Raw genomic sequence first — 21,063 nt, 5'->3', positions numbered from 1 at the left:
GATTAATAATGTCTGGATCAGTGAATAACAGGGCTTCAGGTTTTCCCCTTCAGCCAGTTTTTATTCTTATCTCTATCAGCTGTTACTTGCTGGAGGCTTCTTGCTGTGCTTAGCCCCAGTAATACCACCTCACAAATGTATTGCTGCAGCATAATGGGAAACATCTCAGTTCCTGAGGCTTTCCAAAATCAGATCTTGTCAGCAGAGACTATTTCCGTGAGTTACCTTGGGATGAATTATCCATGTGCCCTTCCAGTTTCTTGAGGTTTACATAAGACACAAGCTTAAGGATGAAAGCAGGATTTTCTAATGAAGTAGAGGGTTTGTTGATCACAAACCTGAACATGGAATTGTGAAAGAAGTAAGAAAAGAGTGCAAGTTTAGACTGAAACTGGACATCAAAGTTGCTCCATGGTTGTTTCAGTGTTTCAATTAATTTGGAGAAGTCTGGTACACTGTTTCCCCCTTGCTCCATACACCCCTTCTGCTTCACGTTAGGAACTCTATCCCATTTCATATCTTCTCTGGATCCAATCCAAATTCCTTTCTCACCTCATTGCTATCTTTTGTTCATGTCAAATTGAGCCAATGTAGATATAGGGAGTACAGCCTTTCTCTCTCCTTTGAGGTGGAAAACTTTAGCCAGGATAGGGTTAAGTTTCCCCAGCAATGGGGGGGAGCTCTAGCCGGGTTATTCAGATACCATGCGGAAGTCACATCTGGGCGCCCAAGTGAGATGGTCGGTTAACACGTGTGTTATGCCATCGCGCATCTCACTGCTGTATTGGTAGATATTTTGCTCTGTTCATTATTATTATTGTTACTGTTATTGTTATTGTTGTTGTTTGTTGTGTTGCTGTTGCTCTCTTGTATTAAACCTCCCCTTATCTCAGCCCCGGGGCTTTGTATTTCACTCCCTTTGTGGGGGAGGGGCAGCGGCCATGTGGTCTCAGACCCCGGCAGGGATTAAACCACCACACTAAGGATAAAGGTAAGCATAAGATCTTAAAGAGAAATGCAACACTTCAAATTGTGCATCTCAAGAAATATTCTGTGTTGTGTCTGAGTATATATGTGTGTCTGTATATATATATGTATGATTGCCACCAAGCTCACGATTTCTGCATATAGCTTTGCATAGAGATCTTACTGTTAAACTATCATTTAGCTCACCTTGTCTCAGAAACTTCCCTGACCTTCTAAAGTTTGAGAATTGTAGAAGATCCACTGAGACTGGCACAATGGCCTTGACCTATTGCAGCCTCAGCCCTGATCTCATTGACTAGTGCCTCAGCTGGATAGAAAAATTAGGTTCGAAATACTTCATTTCCAAAATCAGTAAAAAATCCTTGATGATTACCAATTTCTCTTAACACAAGACTTAGATCTGATACACAAACACTCCAAAAACATGTCAGAAGATTGTTGCTCAGTGAATCAGTAAACAAAAACTTTACCACTTCCTTTGAAAGGGAAGATCTCTGTTCCAAGGAACAAAACATGCAGAGAACCTAACACTCAAGCTTACTCAAGACTTTCCATTCTCTGTCATTTTATCTATGCTTTCATAGAAAATGACAGCTATAAAAGCTGTGTCCATTTTTTGCCTCAACTAAGTATGTTTGCAGATGTCACTCTCTGCGTTACTGAAAAGCCCCACAGAGTAAACTGGGATGTCCTAGCAGCAACAAGGAAGTTGTTCCACATTTTAGTTCCCAAACTGTTGTGGCTCACAGACTCTATGGTGAGACCTACCAGAAACACAATGTGCATTTTTATACACTAGCTTTGGATCTACAAGAAATGTTGCAAGCAAGAAATGTAATGAAATTTTCTGTCCTGGAGCCTTCTAGAAGAGGCTCAGGAAAGCATGATGTTCTTTGAAAGCAGTAGAAAGTCTGATTCCTTCCCTTTCTTTCTTAAGGAAGTCATTTTACAGTCGTATGATGGAGTCCCAGTACTCAAAATGTTTCAGTTCTACAAATCTGCACCAAAAAAACTTTTAAAGATAAATACAATTTTTCAAAAATTAGTCAATAATGTTATTAATGGTGCACTGGATGATACATAGGTACACAACTAGCATGGAAGAATCCAACTGGATAAACATGGATAACACGGTTGTGCTCCCTAGTTGCTAGGAAAGCAAAACTTTTAAACAATGGTATATTATTTATCCAAATAATGTATTTTTATTTATTTAAATAAAGAGATTGCTTTCTCCAGTGTGTCTAGTTGGCAGTTCCAGTCAAACAGTATCTTGCTAAGGAAAGCAAATTACTGACATGTAATGGCCTCAAGTTGCGCCAAGGAAGGTTTAGACTGGAAGCATTTCTTTACAGAGCGGGTTGTTAGGTGTTGGAATGGGCTGCCCAGGGAGGTGATGGAGTCCCCATCCCTGGAGGTGTTTAAGAGTAGGGTCGACATTGCGCTGAGGGATATGGTGTAGTTGGGAACTGTTAATGTTGAGTTGATGGTTGGACTGGATGATCTTCAAGGTCTTTTCCAACCTAGACAATGCTGTGATTCTGTGATTCTGTGACATATGCCAGTAACATTGTGCTGGATTTGTGTGGTGGGGTTTTTGGTAGTGGGTGAGGGGGCTACATTGGTGGCCCCTGTGAGAAGCTTCTCAAAGCTCCCCTGGCTCCAAGTCACCCGCCTTTGGCCAAGGCCGAGCCAATTAGCAATGGTGGCCACGCCTCTGCGGTAACGTCTTTAAGAAGGGGGTGGAGACTTGTGAGGAGGACTTATGAGAAGGACACCTGTGTGAACACCAAGGTCAGTGGAAAGCAGAAGGAGGAAGGGGGAGAGGTGCGCTGGAGCAGAGAGTATCCCGTGGTGAGACACCAGGGCCGCCCCCACTGCCAGCCATGGAGGTTCACAGTGGAGCAGAGATTCCCCTGTGGCCTGTGGAGGACCCCACACCAGAGCAGGCGGCTGTGCTTAAAGGAGGTCTGGGACTCTGTGGAAAGAAGAAGCCCTTCCCTGTTGTAGTTCGGCACTGGGACGATTGCAAAACATGGGGGTGACCCACGCTGGAGCTTCTTGAGAGGAATGCATCCTGTGGAGAGGACTCACGACAGAAGTAGTTTGTTGAGGACTGTCTCCCACGAGAGGGACTCCACGTGGAGCAGGTGAAAGAATGCAGAGGAAGGCTTCCTCCCTCCTTGCAGGAAGAAGTGGCAGGACTGACCACACCCCCCCATCCCTTGTCCCCTGCGCTGCTGGGAGGAGGAGGTAGAGATATCGGGGACAAAACTGAGCCCAGAAAGAAGGGAGGGGTGGGGGGAGGTGTTTTTAAGATGTGGTAACGCTTCTCACTGTCCTATTTTGTCTGCTAAGTGTTGTTGTCATTAGTGTTTTGAATTAAAGTGATGCTTTTTGTTTCCTTCCCCTAATGAGCCTGTCTTTTGCCCATAGTCATAACGGGTGAGATACCCCTCCCTGTCCTTATCTTGATTCCTGAGCCTTTTGCTTCATTTTCTCCTTCCCAGCGCTGGGGGGGAAGGGGTGAATGAACAGCTGTGTGGTGCTCAGTTGTCCTCAGGGCTCAAACCATGACAAACATAAATAAGGTTAAAGAAAGAACCGTTATCATGTTACCTGTGAGGACCAGAAATGGTCCAAGGACATCCAGGCAAGTCGCACAATGGCAGATGTCATTTTTAGCATTTGATAAATGTATTTCTTCTTGTTCCACTCCCAGCTGGAATTGGTGTCTTCTCCATTGTATCTGCAGCACCATAAATGGGGTTCTGTTAAGGACCTTGTACTTGCAGTGACTCATCCCTCCTCGGGATGCACAAATCCAAGGGGTGCCACTGAAATTACAAAATAGAGAGTTAAAACCCACATGCCATCAAGTTATGGAACACATGAAACACATAATATAGACACAGATTTGGCACATTTGAAAGATGTCTACCATGAGCCCTTAATGGCATGTATGTGATCTGCAGCTCAGGAAGTATTTGAACAGATGACTCCCAGAATCTGGGACAAGATGTGAGAAGGATCCTTCTGTGTCCTTTCCATACTCTTCTCCAAACATCTGGCACTGGCCACTGTCATGGGCAGAAGAGGAGGGCCTGACACTATACTAACTTCTGTGGTCTTATGATCTTACCTGCACACCTTTTATCTTTACTGCAGGGCCCTTTACTGGTGTCCTTTAAAGTTTATTCTGCATGAAAATACATATATTCTATTTGTGTGTATTTTACATACCTATGTATTGTATGGGCCTTCGACTTATGTAATTCCTTGTGTCTCAGACAGCTGTTTATCTACATTATAGGACTGTGCACTCAGATAAATTTTTAAAGTTACAGATTGATTTATTTGCAGTTTTTTTCTTCTTTTTCCAGTTCATGTGGATCAAAAAGTTTTTGAATGGTTATATGGCTTCTTGTGTCTGTATCTCTTTCCTATACCTACATACAAGTACAGTGGGCCCTCGAAGATGTGAAGAGGCTCCAGAACAGTGTTTTTCACATAATTAGCACATTTGCTCTTCAACATCATTTCATGTTATACAGAAGACAAAATTATAAAGGTCCTTGTGAAGAAACTGAAAAATAATTTCCATAAGATAATTTCAAAACAGATTCATACTCTCTACACTGATTTTACATACAAAGAGCTGTCTTGGACATAAAAGGCAACTCTCTTTTCCTACATTTTTTGCTGAACTCTTTGTGTATAATCTGATGAGAAAGACCTAAAATCTTGTAAGAAGATACTTTTAAGTAATTAGCCAGGAGGACAGACATCACACGCCTATTATAAATGATCTTATAAGCATATTATAAATGAAGAAAGATGCACCACCAATTAAGCTCAGGAATGCTTGTAAACAGTTGTATCAAGGCCATGGGAGGGGAAAAGGGAAAATGAAAGTAAGCTCTTTCCATTTAGTCAGCAGGGAGGGGAAAGGAAACAGTGGCATCAGGAAAACAGGAAAACAGAAGAGCAAGGAGCCAGATAAGTCAGTGATGAAGACAGACAGCTTTTCAAGGGCTTTTGAAGCAAAATTTATCTGCAAGTCAACTGGACATCAAAAAAATGAATTAACAGAAAATTGGCAGATAAGCTTCAGTGTAGATAAAGAAAAGAAAGAAAAAATAGATGAAACCTTGTATACCTAATGCTGAGCTCAGTAGTAGCACTTTCATCTCAGGAAAGAGATCTTGGAGTCACTGCTGTTACCCCTCTGAAATCATTGGCTCTGTGGGAAGCAGCAGCAAAAAAAGTGAACAAAAATCTTAGTATCATCCAGAAAAGTATTGAGAGCAAGGCAGATGGCATTAGTTTGCTGCTCTGTGAAACATGTAACCATACCTTGACTAGTGACACAGTTCAGGTCTCCGCGTCTTGGCAGGACTTCAGCAGAGTTAAAGAAGTTATCCCTGTATCTAAATGATCAAGGGGATGGAAGCAGCTGCCTTACAAGAGATTTAGTCTCTCATTTCTGACATGAAAAAGCTGAAGGGGAAATCTGAGTGAGCTTTACAAAATCATGAAGGTGATAAGCCGAATGTTGATCTGTTATTCACCAAAGTCAGTAATATTATTAGAAGGGGCACTTGTTGAAGGTAGGATATGAGTTTAAAACTTATAAAATAAAATTGTTTTTATGCAACAGGTGCATTGCTGGAATTTGAGACCATGGGGGTTTGTGGAGGTAGACTGTATTGCGAAGTCAAAAAGAGATTTAGACAGATGTATGAGCAAGGGTCCATAAATAGGTGCTAAAAGGAAGAGGTGAGGATGTGCTGTCTAACATACCTAATTTGGTAACTGTGAATGCTGGAGGAACATGAGGACTAGGAGAAGGGATCACAGATAAGCCAGGCTTATGCACAGCATGTAATTCTGCCAGATAAAATATTGGGTGAGAAGAGCCAATAGTCTGACTCAGTAGTGCATATTATTATGTTCTTAAAATTACCATGTATTGGCTTCTTGTATAATGAACCGTGTTGTACCCTGTGTCTTCTGGCATCCATACCCAGCCATAGCCATGTGTTTGAGTGATGTGGAATGACGCAAGAGTTCTTAGGTATGAAAAAGGGTGCATTTTGCCTGAAAAAGCTAGTTTGGGTACTTGCTGCTGAGACTGTATTGCAGAGCCTCCAAGGCTGTGTTCCCAGTTCCTGCTCTGGCCCAGCCTTCCACCAGCTTCCTCAGCATAGGCAGCTTCCAACTAGTAGAGCTGATCTCAAGCTAACTGATACTGCCTACCAGCTGCTCCCCTCTCCCTGCAGATGCGCTAAGCAAAAGATATTTGTGCAGCTGACCAGATGAAGACATCAAGTTTCTGAGGAATTTCTTGTAGAGTGTAGTTGCTTGTGAGTATGTTTCCGAAGATGCATCAGAAGCTTAACTTTAAATTTCTCTAAGTGGCAGTTTTCCCAACTATTGAAAGGGAGAAGCAGGATTCTGCAGAGGTGCAGGTTGACCTACATTTCAAGTTACATCTTTTGAAAAATCCACATTTTGGGCAACATTACTCATAGCAGCTGACATGAAACTAAATAAGTGTTACAGCTATTTGCGGTGCTTCTAGTTCCTGCCCCTGAGCTGGTGAAAGCTGAAATTAGCCATCACAAAGTTATGAAAACACCGCAGGTTTGTAAAAGTCCGTTTTACTTCCCAAATGATTTGAGTCCGTTGGCCTTGTTATCAAAGGCACTGAGTGAAAAAATAACGGGGTTAAGTTACCAACATGCCCTGGACAGCTTGGTGCTACTTGGGCACTGAAACACAGCAAACCAGTTCGATTTGTTTTATGACTTGCTCATTTGTTTTATGACTTTGGGCCGATTCCAAGCAGCAGAGTGTTATTTGTGACCTTTTTTTTTTTTTCTTTTTTTCGGGGGGGGAGGGGCAGACCGATCCAGAGACTAAGACCTTCTTTTTCACTTTCACTTCCAGCCCATCCACTCACAGAGCATTTCCCGCGGAGGCCAAGCCCGCTCACTCCAGTGCCACTCCAGCGGGGGGGTGGGGGGAGGCAGAAAACCCTCCCCTCCGAGGCGCAGCCCTCGTTCTCCGCGGACAGGCGCTTTCCCGGCCGGCGCGGCTGGTTTCGTTTCCCGCTGGCTCCGCCGCCGCCCGCCCCTCTCCGCGCTGCTGCCGGCCCCGGCTCCGGGCGGCGATGCTGCGGCGCTGCGCCGCGGGGCCGCCGGGCCCCGGGTCTCCCCGCCGCGTCCTGCCGCCCGCCGCACCCGCCGTCCGCGCCCGCCTGCGGGAGGTGAGCGCCGGCGGGGCCGCGGTGTGCGGGAGTGCGGGGGGTGAGCGCCGGCGGGGCCGCAGGGTGCGGAGCCGCGGGGTGCGGAGGTGCGGGAGTGCGGAGGGTGAGCGGGGTGCGGGGCCGCGGGGTGCGGAGGTGGAGTGCGGGGGGTGAGAGCCGGCGGGGCCGCGGGGTGCGGGGCCGCGGGGGTGCGGGGTGCGGGGGTGCGGTGCAGCGGTGCCCGCGCTCGGCTCTTCCAGGCTCAGCGGCCGGCGGGCGGCAGCCTGGCCGGCGGGCGGGTGTGAGGGGCCGCATCTCTCGCTGCAGTGCGCGGCGCGTATCCCGGAGGCTGGAGCCCTACTCGACCTGCTGGAGAAATGTCCTGAGCACCAGAAGAAGGGAGGTTTTCCCGTCGTAGTTTTTGAGGGGCTGGATGCCACAGGTAAGAGCAATGGACGGTTGAAGAATCGCACATGAGAAATTGTTGGAAACAGCAACAGCCTTCAGCCAGGCGTGAGGCTTAAAAATTCAAAAAAATCCTGGAAACCTGTGACAGATTTGAAAGAATCAGTAGTTATAAATACCAGTCCATCTTCTCTTACTTGTAGAAGATCAAACGGCCTATGCTAATTTTCATTCAGTGGATGAATTCCTTATCTATGTAAACGAAAGAATACAAAGAGTAGAGTACTGAAAATTAAATTTCTTGTGCAGATTATAAAACATACTTTTACCAGAGAGTTTTCAAATAAATGAACTGAAGCAGTGGTAGTCTTGGAAACTGGCAGCAGTTTGTCTCAGAGAGAAGTACAAGTTGCCTCTGAATAACTTTGTTTTCTGACTTTTCAGTTAAAGAGGACTGAAAATTCCCTCTAAAAAGAAAGTACTGGGTGACAGCATGTCAACATCCACATGAACTGTGACCTAGAAAAATATTATAAATGGGTATGTAGAGAAATTGCCATACATTTAATGCATTTAGAGGAGTGAAGACTGAAAGCTGGCAAGAGGGAGGGGCGGAAGGCCCTTGGAGTAGGAAGTGCAACCAGACATAATCATTTCCCACTGAAAACCTTATGACAAGATACTCAGGTTACATAGTCAGGTGTCAGAACATGTGCTCCAAGTGAACAGGTAGAAGCATTTTCCAGTTTTTAAAACTCAGTTATATCTGATATACAATATAACAAATGTTTCCTCCTCTAAATGGAATGCAGGCAAAACCACTGTAACCCAGTCTGTTAAGGACACCCTCAATGGCATTCTGCTAAGTTCCCCACCAGCTTGCATCAGCCAGTGGAGGACAATATTTGATGATGAGCCAGCACCCGTTAAAAGAGCATTTTATGCTGCGGGCAACTACATTCTTGCTTCAGAAATAGCAAAAGCATCCACTCAGGCACCGGTGATCATAGACAGGTTTGTATATTTAAGAAGTCATCTTAACGTCAGTGCTATCATACGGTTGTTCAGTGTTATAAACAGAAGTTGTCAATGATAGTCTCTAGGATTCTTCTTTTTTCTCTTTTTTTTTTTTTTTTTTGGAAGTGCTACTTTGCAGATAGTCAGATAAATAGTAATTACTCTAAAGAGTAATACTTATGATAACAGTAAGATGGGGGACTTCCATCAGTGTGATACTCATAACTGTCTTTAGGACACCTGAAAAGTTGTACATCTTCAGTTAGGAATAGTGGAGGTATGGGCTGTGGAGCCTGAGCCAAACCAGGGCTCTGTGACAAACCTGAGGAGAATCAGGGCTGCTGATCATGTCTGTCTGTAAGATGGGTCTGGGATACAGGCGGATTAGAATGACCGAGTTTTAGGTAGACTCACTCTTTGAGGATATAAAGCCAGAAATATGCTTCCCACTTTTTTGGTTTTGTTTATATATTTCTTATTTTCACTAATGTAGGCAGCTTTCAGTATTACTCTTAATAAAGAAAGTCTAGATGCACTTTGAAAGCCCTGGCTTGTTTCAGTAGATGTACTGTAACCTCCCCCCACAACACGCATACACAGTTGTTTGCATGTGTGTGAATGCTGTTTTTAACCAGCCTCAAAACCACTGAAATGTATAAAATACAGTGACTTATAGTGGTGGGAACGTTAAATGCAAGTGAAATGCACAACTGTTAAAATCTGTCTTCATTCACATGTGGTTGAAGACTGCACTTTCTCTACTGTCTGTTGCATGAAGTAGAATGGGAACTACAAAGAAGGAACTCAAGAGTATTGGATTTTGACTTATAATGTCTGTTCTTTTGACCTCTCTCATTATATGAGAAGACTTTTTTGTGATAGGATTATTTGGAACAAAGTTTGCATAATGTGTAGCTTCTGCCATATGTTTTAATTAAAAATTCACAGTAATTCTGCATATTGTGTTGAGTATTAGCACTCTGTTAAGAAATAATGGATAGCACAGAACTGTTCTTTACATTTCCCTTCAAAATCACAGTGTCACCTACCTTGTCATTATTGCAGTTGTTACAGCGACACCTGTCTCCTATATTACCTAAGAATTAGTGTCCTCTTTAAAATTTCTCTCTTCATTCTGTATTTTCCTGACAGATATTGGCACAGCACAGCTGCCTACACAATTGCCACTGAAATAAATGGGAAAGTCCAGGATCTTCCACCAGCTAACGACAAGGTGTACCAGTGGCCTGAGGATCTGCTTAAACCCGATCTTGTTCTTCTCCTGACTGTTGACCCTGAGGAACGAGTTCAGAGACTTCAGCGTCGGGGGCTGGAGAAAACAAAGGAGGAAGCTGAGCTGGAAGCTAATAGCTTGTTTCGCCAAAGGTACACTTTAGTGAGGGATAAGAGGATGGAGGCAATCTTGGCTCCTGTGGGGTCAGTAGCAAACGTCCCACTCACTGGGACAAGGTTTTCCTATGTCTAAGCTTTTGGGTTAGGTTTTTTTGGAAAGCGTTCATGGCTGACAAGGAGGGTAAATTCTGTCACTTCCAACTGAAATTGTTTGAAAGCTGAAGTTGAAGAGCTTCATTCTCCTGCAAAGGAGTTTTGAGTTAAAATACTTGTATTTTGCTACTTGCTGCTTTTATTGTAGCACTTTTCTCATTGAGGTCATGAAGGAGAGAGACCTAAAAATTCCAGAACTGGGAGGCAAGAAGTTGAAACATACAACTTCCCCAGAAAAGTCTGGAATTGAGCTCCAGATTAAGAGAGTAAAATTTAGATCTTCTTTTGTAGATGTTTTTAGTTGTGCTAAGTCTCTCAGGTCCCAGTATAGTCAATACATTCAATGGAGCCTTCAAAGTGATTCAGCTCACCACCTGCTTGGAACCCAGTGATCTAAGCATAAGTATCTAGAGCCATTTGATATGGTCTGAGACATCTGCATGAAGCTGGCAGATGTGATGCAGAACCTGTGGACACTTTCTGGTCCAGCAGCTGGAAGCTAAAAGAGATAGTCGAGAGAATCTCAAGCAGTACTAGATACATTTGCTTAAGCAACTGAATTGCACCTTAGGTATCCGACTTCAGGGTGTGCTGAATTGCTGTCTAGACTCTGCCTAATGTATTGATTAGATTATCACTGTCTGCAGTGGAAACTTAAATACCTAGTGCTCATGTAGATACCTCAGTTATAGACACTTGAATGTCAGTGTCCGTATCTACAAATTGCAAAGCTGAAATCTACCTGTAGGGTTTTAACATCGCTGGTGATGATATACCTTAAAAATATCCACTGCTTAATTCTGACAGAAACTCTGTGCGGACACACAGTTTATATAGTGGAACCTGGAGAGGGATGGGTGAGCTAGGGAACATGCTCTGCCGTTTAAGAATCTTGCATGTTCTAATTCTGTTACTTCTTATTTCTGTCAGAAAGCCTTTGGTTATTTCTACTTGTTAATTATGTCAACCTGGATGTGAGAACATCCAGAATCTTGCTTGATTCGTCTTATGACTTGTGGCCTGAATGTTTGGCATTATTAATTGTGGGGGCATAGAAAATGATATTCACATTCTCACAGGCTAAGTGTGGAAGAGTTCTGCATAATGAGAAGGCTCATAGTCTAAGCAAGGAGGTATTCATCCTGTATTTCATCCCATTATTTCTCGGTTAGCAGAGCTGATCAGAGGAAAGGGTTGAACGATGGGTCAACTCTGTAATCCAGTAACTCAAAGCTGAGATCAGTCAGTGAGCACACCTGCACAATGCCTTGCCATATAGTTCAGAGACACCTTAGCAGGCTCTGAATAAATTAATTCAGGTGTTAGAAGCAGGCTGTCCACTGTACTGCTATACCAGACTGTATCCAGTGCAAAGCTGTAAAGAAGGAAATACTTTAATGTCATGCCATGTGAATATGGATAGAGCTCTGGGAATCAATGTCAAGGAAACTATGCCCTTTGAGGTTCATATTGTAATAGTTACTATGAGTTTATTGCTCTTTGCAATAGATTTCATTCTTAGCTTCATATTAGATTTTTTTTCCTTTGTCTCTGCAGTGTGAACACTTTCTCCCAAGACTGATGACTAATGCCATTTCATATCCCTGTAATTTGAAGTTTCATTTCTCTTGTTTTGTTTTTAAATAGAGTTGAAGAGTCCTACAGAAGGATGGTGAATCCTGCATGCCAAGAGGTTGATGCCAGCCCCTCCAAGGAAGAAGTTCTCAAGACAGTGCTACAGCTAATTAAGAAACACTGTGCTTTGTGAAAGCAACTTTTGTGTAATAGCACTTAAAAGATAATTTTTAGTGCACTTAAAAGATGCTTTTTATTGCCCCTATTGTTTTGGTACCTGAAAATGCCATTATGTGTTTCATCCCACGGAATAATCTTCTCTTTCTTCTGTCAAGAGTAATCTGTGCAGGTTATCTGTTTCACTGCTGCCTACTGTACTTTTCTGTATAAGGCAAAATACTACGCACATGTTATTCAACAGTCTTAGTAAAGCCACAACATACTATGGTATGAAGTACCTCAAAGTGCTCCCTGTCACTGTGACATTTCAAGACACTATCATGTTGCATCTTCATCACCAGGAGAACCTGTTCCTGCATCTGTTGTGTACCAGATTGCACTGGACTGCAGCAGGAGCATTAGGTGCCCAAGGAGAGGCTGAAATGTCATCCATCAGTAAAACAATAAAATAATCATAACATTTAGGAACAGATAATCGAGTGGCCCAGTGTTGTTTACTGGACTAGAGGATGAGTAGCTGCTGCTGTGATAGGCATCCTGGAAAAAATGTGTCGTAAGTGAGGGCCAGTGCGCATCTAGGCTTCTAAGTAATAAAGTCCAAGCCTGTCAACATATGCAACTGAAATACCAATTCATTTTAGAGGGAAACAGGAGAATGCTGGCATGTTAGAAACAGAGACCTGAGAAGAACCTGAAATTAAATTATAAATGATTGCTAAAATACTTTTGAACAAAACATTTTCTCTATCCTATTAATATTTGCTAATGTGTATTTGTGTTCTTTTAAGAGAATGTGAAATGAAAAATTGCTGAGAATCTGAGGAATGGGAATGATTGTACCTTTTCACCTTTTCTTTCTTGTGTGGGTTTTTGCACATGTTGAATGTGAAAGGAGTCTACCATCAAGACTTCAGCTCTGCAAAGACTTATTTTTATGTACATTAGTTACACTATTGTTACTGCTAAATGTAAAACTAAATACATGGATAAGCCTTTGTGGGGTCAGAAATGAACTGCAGATCCAGAAAGAACATAACTAAAATGTAAATTTGATTTAAAGCACTATTTTTGCTTACTTCTCTGTGTTAAGCAAGTGCAATTATCAATGAATCTGTCCTGTAAATAAAAATGTACGCAGTAGTGCAGTTCCTATATCCAATCTGTATATGCAAGATATTCATATGATGGAAAGAAAAACTTCTAAAACTAGATTTTATTCATTCACTGTTTAATGTTTGTGAGTATATGCAATTAATATAATACATTTATACATATTAGTAATATACGCTCTTGTATTTGGTGTATTATTTGCATAACAGTGGCCTTGGGATTTGCCATACATGCAGACAGAAAATACATTGTTCTAGGTGCTCCACTTTAGAAATTCTGAAATATTCAAGTATTCAGTCCTGGAAATTCACATATAGGGGGCATCACTGCACATGGGTAATTAGGGTAAAAGCAGTGTGCTTGCCCTAAACATTGTGTAGCCTTAGCTTTTCCAGGTTAGAAATCAGTTGAGCTGAGAAACACCACTGAATGCCTTTTCTCCTTATGCAAACTTGCACATGAAGCCAAACATGAGGCATGGTTTTTAATGTTGAGTTCTTAAAAGTATAGGTTTGTATTTAAAAGAGCATTGATAATATATATGCAACGAGTGGCATCAGACACTATTAATTGCACACATGCAGTATATATTCATAGTCCATGTTTTTCTTTAACCCAAAGTTGCTTAGGCAGACGAGCAGAACAGCAAAACAAGGCAGACCAAACTAATGTTCCGTTTCTCATGTCTTTGTTAGAATTAAAGGTCGTCAAGAGGTTGTGTGCCACATGCAGGATATTGGTGTGCATAATCACTCCCATATTTCCCATTTCTGCCACATTTTTGTCCACAGTGTCTAAAAAGACTGCACTACTACTTTAATTTACATTTATAACAAATGTAGAGGTTTGTCGCTGGCTGCTGAAACGCAGGCAGGTCTGAGAGAGGAGCAGGAGGAATACACAAATGCTGGCTCTTGTACACCCAGCGAGAGCATCACCTGCTTCATGTGTTAGAAACTGTTTTGCTGGCAGTTTGATGGCCACAAGAGGTCAGAATTTTGGCTTCAGTGCTTAAAAGATCTGAAGCTCCAAGTATTTCCATGCAGATTCAGAAACTTAGGCTGTTTCTTGGTAGGTAAGACCGATTTTCTGCAGTTTTGGAGTGCGATCGTTGTGTAAAACTGGGGGATCAGCCCATGACACAGCGCTGGCCTGTGGCCATCAGCCTCTGTCAGTCCCAAGCGTGGTCAGCCCCTGGAGCATCTCTGATTATCTGCAGCCAGCGCGTCCTGGAGGCCAGGAATTTGCTAGCACAGATGAAGGCTGCTCTCTGTCAGTCATCCTCAGGGCAGAGGACATGCCAAAGCCTGTTTCTTTTATTACTACCCCAGCAAACTTAGTTACTTACTAACTTACAAGTACAGACCTAGCTTTGGGATGTGATCCTGCAAAGATCCTGATACTACAGTCCTCAGAGCATCTGGGGTGTTAGACCAGTAAAGTACACACACAGAGACTTAGTTTCAAGCTTCTCAATAGTTCTGTTAAAGTCAGTGAAACCAGCCCTTACTGAATGATAAATGCTATTTGTAAAGTTCAGATGTTTCCTGAAGTACAAACCAATAATTTCGTTGGCCCAAATTAAGCTTTGTGTACTTTTTAGTTACAAAAAAGTCTCCAAGAATTTTAGGTGAGAGAATTTTATGAGAAATGTTATTTTATTTTATAGAACTCACCATAGTAATTCAAGCACCTCTCTTCTCATTTTTAATCTCATTTGCTTCTATTTTTTTGGTCTAGAGGGGAATAGATACTTAAATAAAATGGTATTCAGTTGCCTAAACATAGACATCCACAGACAGTTAGTCTCCCTAAGGTATCTGAGATGTCTGCATGGGGCTGCCAGATATGACACGAGACATTTGGTTGAGCTGTTGATCTGCAGAGTGGCAGCTGGAGGCCTGCAGGGATACCATATGGTGCCTAAAATGGCACTATTCACCCATTTAAGCAGTGAGAGGGTTAGAAAGCAGCAGTGCAGCCTCTTTGGGCTGTGCCTATATTAGCAGGTGGCCTGGAACAAGTAGGGCAGATCAGTAGCACAGAGGAACTGGCACAGAGGACCCAGTGTGCGCCCTTCATGTATTTCAGAGATATATTTCAGACCAGCTCGAATCTTATCACATTGACTGGTCTTGTGTTAGCGGTTGTAGCACAGTAATTGTGCTCCTACACCAGATTTGGTTTAGCTTTGGATGGATGGAGTCCAGTTCACAGACGCCAGGATGTTCCACGATGCGAAGCAAAGGGTGGTGAGGAGGGGTGGTCAGGAGGAACGCTTCAGAAGTGCGTTCCTGATCCAAGCTGAAATGCTAATGTGGCTGTATTAAATAGATGCAGTGTAGAAGCAGCATGTATCTATTGGAAAGGTTTCCTTGGAACCAAAACAGACTTTGGGTCCGGTTTCCTCAGTGTCCCAATTGAGGGCTAACCTGGAATATGCTACAGCTCCTTTTGGTCCATGTTCCCAGGTTTCTGAAGGGGGTAACCACAGGATGGGAGCAGACTAGACTGCATTTTGGTGTGTGCTTGGCCCCATCCTGCCGTAGCATGGGGTGTAGTCATGGTGCTCTCACCCAGTGTTGGGAGTAGTTAAGTGCTGCTGTCAGCCTGAGAGGTGAGGTAACCACTTGTAAGCAACTACCAAATTTCAGCAGTGAAATGTAAGGCTCATGTTCAGCCATTCTTCTCCCGAAAATAAAAGTTTGCAAGAAAAAGACTAATTCCTTGAAGTCAGATGCTAGGCAGTGACATGCAGGCTCTTTCAGAAGACATGAAATATATATCCCCATTACAGATAAAGTTTCATAGTCATGACTTTTACCATTATTTTCTATAGAGATAACAAGTGACTTTATATACAAACTGATGTTTTATCAAGTAGGAGTTTACTGTGCTGAGTGCTTGGGACTAACACGTGATAGCCAGAGAGCTCAGTTCTTTAGGTTTTCTTCACTGTTCTGTATTTTGTGTGTTTTCCGCATAGCATTACCAGCTTCTAGAAATTTGCCTCAAAATGCACATGCTGCCTCCACTATCAATTCCTGACAGTTTCAGTGGCAGAAGAGTCAGGACATTCCATGGGACTTTGATGGAAGAAAAAATGTCCCTCTTCAAGCCCATTATCCTTTTCCTTTTTTTTTTTTTTTAAAGGAATGAATAATTGCTAGTTGTCTGTTAAAATTCATTAGCTTTTTCAGTCCCAGTTCCCTTATTTTCGTAATTTGAATTTTTGAAGAAACACGTAAGACTGAATTGTTGCTGCAGGGGGCTGCACTGACTTTGATCTTTTAAATGGAAAGCTATGTTCAATAAAATTAAATCAGCTCTTTTGTAAAGACAAAGATCATCACCCTCTGGCTTAATTTAACTAAACAGATGTAGGGTTTATGTAAATATGCAGTCATTGTCATGTGAAACAAAAGCTAGAATACCCTGTCATTAGTGGAAAAATGCATTCTGTGTTACCAGCTGGTCAGTCATGACCTTTTATTCAGCCATAGAGACAGTGCATGTCATGTACTCTGAAGTAGGGGAAATATGATGAAAAATGCTACGTCTGCAAATTCATTGTTTATGAAAAAAGCCAGCCAGATAAAGCCCCATTTTAAGCACTCTGTAGGTACAGAATGAGCTCCAGTGGGGTAATTTACTTTTTCTGCTGCTCTCCCCACCCCTGGGGCTGTACAGGTCAAAGGTTAGTGCAGCCTGTGCATTTACTTGGGCCTTCATTTTTTTGCGAAAGATGTTGTAATCAAGCAGGCACATCTTTTCTTGAAAGGATGGAAGACACAGCTTCCGCAGAGGATCTAGACCACGTCCCACAGCTGTAAGTCTCCTAGGCCAGCAACTCTGAGGCAAACACTCTGATACAAACACTCTTGTAGAAGACCATGTCCAAATAAGCTTTCCTTGACTCTAGTGGTATCAGTCAGACTTGCATGAGGTTGGAGTGGTATGTAACTGGATGATCTTCAAGGTCTTTTCCAACCTAGACAATTCTGTGATTCTGTGACGATGCACCACGCTAATGAGTCTCACCTGCTGATGCAAGCAGATTTCAGTTTGTTGACACACAGAAGATACTGTGCTTCTGCTGTCTCTGAAGTCTGACCTGTATCCAGCTGCATGTACTCCTTGTTCCCAGCCTGTAAGGTTTCAGGATGAATGCTCCAGTACATGATTGCAGCTCCCAGAAACTTCCCTTTCCCTCCTGCATTCCAGCTGGCAACACAAGTTCTGACACCTCTGATACCCATCTTGTCCTTCCAAAAAAGAAATCCCCAAACATCTTAAAACTATTTTTAGTTTTCCCTCCAAAATGGTATGTAATGCTTCTGCGTCAGGTTGGCAAACATGTTTCTGTGCTAATATTTTCATTTGAGCTTTCTCACTCTACAGCAATGTTTTACTGGAGTGTGTCTGTTCTCAAATGAGCTATATAGACATTCCTTAATAATGTTCATCTATTATTTTTGTGTACTATGTATGTGTATTGCCCAAACAATATGGGTTTTGCTCTGCTTTTCCATTTTCCACGAGATTTGTTTGGTAAATGCAATATAGGCTATTTTAGCGAAGGGAAAGCACTTATTTAGCTTTTATTTAGCAGTTCCCAGCTTCTGAACTGCCATTGGGTTTAACTGTTGTATTTGGGATCAAAAGCTGTTAACTGGGTCTGACTCTGCTTCCCTGTAGCAGCACAACTCCTCAGCTACCATCAGCATTCCCATATGACTCTTGTAACACAGCAGAGTTCAGCTCTAGAGTTCATCTACTTTACAATTACAGCTGCCTCCCTTGGAGAATGCATCATCTGTGCAACAAACTGCTCTCAAGGTACCGTAAAAAGCCTCTTCTTTTTCTGTGTGGGAGTTTCACTAGGCAGACAGCTAGGAAATTATCTGAATGTGGGCTCTGCATAGGAAATTAGAACTTATTTATCTGCAGCTGCAATTCAAAGGAAGCACCTATATGTAGCATTGCCAGAGATCACCAAAAATAGATTCACTTTCTCAAAGTGTTTGATCTTAGAAGAAATTGCTTGGCATTTTATAAAGGTTTTCCTATAAATCTGAATCTGTTGGGACAAAATCTGTGCTCACATAAATCTCCAGAGACACTGGATTTACAGGGTGGTTTTTCAGGATGACTTCACAATATTCAGAACGGACAGGGGTTGCTACCCTCATCTTTTCCAAAGAATTTCTTTGGGCAGTTCTTTTCAGGGCAAAACAAAAGAGCAGCTGCAGAACTGTCCTGGAGAAGGGGAGCAGAATGGTCTGCAGCCATTTACAGAATGGTACACACAAATTTACTGGCCAGAACAGTCCCTGATGTCCACCCTGACCACAGAGCCCTGGGACACTGCCCATGCCTCAGAAACCCGATCAAACAAAATGGCAGAAGGCTGCAGAAAGCCCCTTGGGGAGGGCAAAGGAAAACAGGAAAAGTCTTCCAACACGAACAAAACAACCTGGGAGATCTGGGAGCTGCTCTACATTTGCTCAGCCCATGCCATAATAAAGAACGAGACAGGAGAAATGGGGGATATTCAAACAAAAGGCAGGCTCAGAGGAACACACATTTCCCTCCTGAAAGGTCATGCCACAAAAAGCACAGTAAATATTCCATACAAAATCAACAATGGAAAAAAAAATGAAGAAAATGCAAATGGTAGAGACGTTTCTGTTTCAAAACCTCATCAGTGATGAGAGAATCACACTGATGCAAGATTGCAAGATTGCAAGTACGCAAGGATCCTGGGCTGGATGCACACCATCCTCAACTGTGTATACGTGTACGTGTGCATGTGCGTGTGTATGTGTGCACATCCGTGCTGGGGGAAGGCATAGGGAATTAAATCTGTCTTTGAATACATAGCTTAGTTATATGACAGTTTTTTTTTTTTTAAATGCCTCATGCCTGGAAGTTTCATGTGCATCCCTAAGGAATGGCAACTGTGGGTCAGTGGATCCCAGAAGTTCACCCAGGCTGCCTGTATAGCTCACCAGTGGGGAGAAATGACCCATGCATGCATAACCTGATCCATGCAAGGGACACTCCAGCGGGTGCAATGCTCCACATATGTTGTTTTGCCTCCCTAGATCTGAGTGCCATTTAGCACACTTCTAAAACCACTGCATATGTTACTCAGTCTGTATTGTGATCCTCTAGTAGAGCGTGACTTCTCTCACATAGGAAAGACAAGGGTGGTGATTTCCTAATCTTTTCCCCACAGGACTACAAGAGCAAGAACACTCTTACTCCAAAAGCAATTTTAGCCTGACTCTTATAAGAGAAAAGAGACAAGGGATTGAACCTCTGAAGGCAGAGTAAGGATCTGACCAGTGGTTATGCCTCCCTGGAATGTATTTTGTAAATTTGTTGTACAAATGAGGAGCATTGCTGTCCTGGTGCTCTCAAGGCTGGTGGGTGAGCCCTGGCCAGTCTTTTCACTGGAAGGGTACCACCAAGGTGTGGTTGCACTCCTGGGCAGATGTGAGTAATGCATCTGATGGGGAGAAGGATTTAATACGGACCTTCTACTCAGTCTTTCCACTTCGGTACTTTTGGAGACCTTTAAGCTGTGTGTAATTGCTGTAATGAGTTCCTTGATCAAAGTCTACATTCTGCATGTAAAATGCAGGTACTTCATTCAAACTTCTGATTTCATCTTTGGCAGACAGCAAAAAGATGATGTGTTGATCAATTTTTAGAAATCATCAGCAATAGGGATAGAAGGAGTGTTTTGGACATGATTAAAATGCTTAAACCAAACCTAGCAGCCCAAGAAACTGCTCAAGAAGTTTCTGAAGCTCAACTTCTCTCATACATATATCTCTCGCTGCCTTCGCACAGGACTATAAATGCTAAAGCAATAAGAAATCCTGCTCACAGAGGGGACTGTATCAATAAAACCACAGCAGGCTTGAAAGCTTTGTGGGATGCTTGTTCTCAGTATTGTTTCACCTTTCTGTTTGAGGGTTTGCTTTTGTTTTGTTCTCTTCCTCAGCAGCTGTACTTACTGAGAGAGAAATGAATATATTGTAGATGGTGTTGGCTCATATCCCACAGGAAAAATTTTAGAGGTGAATGATTTTAACATTTCCCACTGTCAGGTTAAGGAGCAGAAAATAGCAGCAGAATTGGAGGTATTGACCCAAGAGGGGGTGAACAGATGACCAGTAGGAAGGAGGAGTTGAAAGATTTCTGTAATCAAGCTCTTTGTTCTAGTTTCCACCCTACAGCGAAACAGCTTTTTAGTAAATATCAAACCTTGCTTTACCTTGGCTTACAGTATTGGGAAGAAAATAGACAGGAACATACTAGCACACCACAGGAAAAAAACAAATCATGTCCTTTGCTTCCAGCCATGCCAAGTAGTATGGCCAATTGTGATAAGGAAAGTCCTGAATCCAGTTTCAGTAAATCAAGCACAGATGGGGCATCAACAAGTCTGGGGTTTGCTTTTGTCTCCTGGGATTGTGGTTGTGTTAATGTTACAGGCACAGCCTGTGGAGCTGGGGTACGTCACAGAAGTCTGGATCTGGGTCTGAACTTCTTCAGAGGTCACGGTTGCTTCGACTAGGGATTTGGGTTAGGTCCATTACAGATTATCACTCTGAGCTCTGATATTCTTTCTCAGTGTGGAATTAACAGGATCCACATGGTGGATTTGGAATCTAATATTCAAATATAGAGAGCCTTGGGCACTAAGCTCAAGAGCTGCACGCATGCTGAGGCTCAGCCTAGCAGGTCCTGCATGTTGGTCAGTGGTGAGAAAGTGTCTCACCCTGTTTCAAGCAGTGGAAGAGGTTTACAGACTCAAGATATACTCATTTTCAAGTGATTCAATAAAAAGAATCAAAAATTTGAAGCAATGGAGTTGTATGGGAAATATTTAAATGAATTTCAGAAGACCTCCCTGTCTTCATAATCTGTTCTATAGCATAAAAGGGCATGAAAGAACAGCATTTCTTTTAGACAAATATCTCTTATTTCTTTTGTCAAACGTTTTCTTTTGTAAGAGC

The 21,063-nt window shown here is 42.6% G+C and overlaps 1 protein-coding gene across 1 annotated transcript; it reads left to right on the top strand.

Annotated features, from left to right (window-relative positions):
- Positions 1–6,885: 6,885 nt before the first annotated feature.
- On the top strand, positions 6,886–13,205 carry CMPK2 (cytidine/uridine monophosphate kinase 2). Its single transcript, XM_074819997.1, has 5 exons — positions 6,886–7,258; positions 7,565–7,679; positions 8,455–8,656; positions 9,812–10,045; positions 11,813–13,205. Exons 1-5 carry the CDS (start codon positions 7,163–7,165, stop codon positions 11,931–11,933), a joined length of 768 nt encoding a protein of 255 aa, XP_074676098.1. The 5' UTR covers positions 6,886–7,162; the 3' UTR covers positions 11,934–13,205.
- The last annotated feature ends 7,858 nt before the right edge of the window (positions 13,206–21,063 follow it).

Source organism: Strix aluco, chromosome 3 (genome assembly GCF_031877795.1).
Source record: "Strix aluco isolate bStrAlu1 chromosome 3, bStrAlu1.hap1, whole genome shotgun sequence".
Taxonomy (NCBI): domain Eukaryota; kingdom Metazoa; phylum Chordata; class Aves; order Strigiformes; family Strigidae; genus Strix; species Strix aluco.
This window is presented reverse-complemented; position numbering and strand designations above follow the sequence as displayed.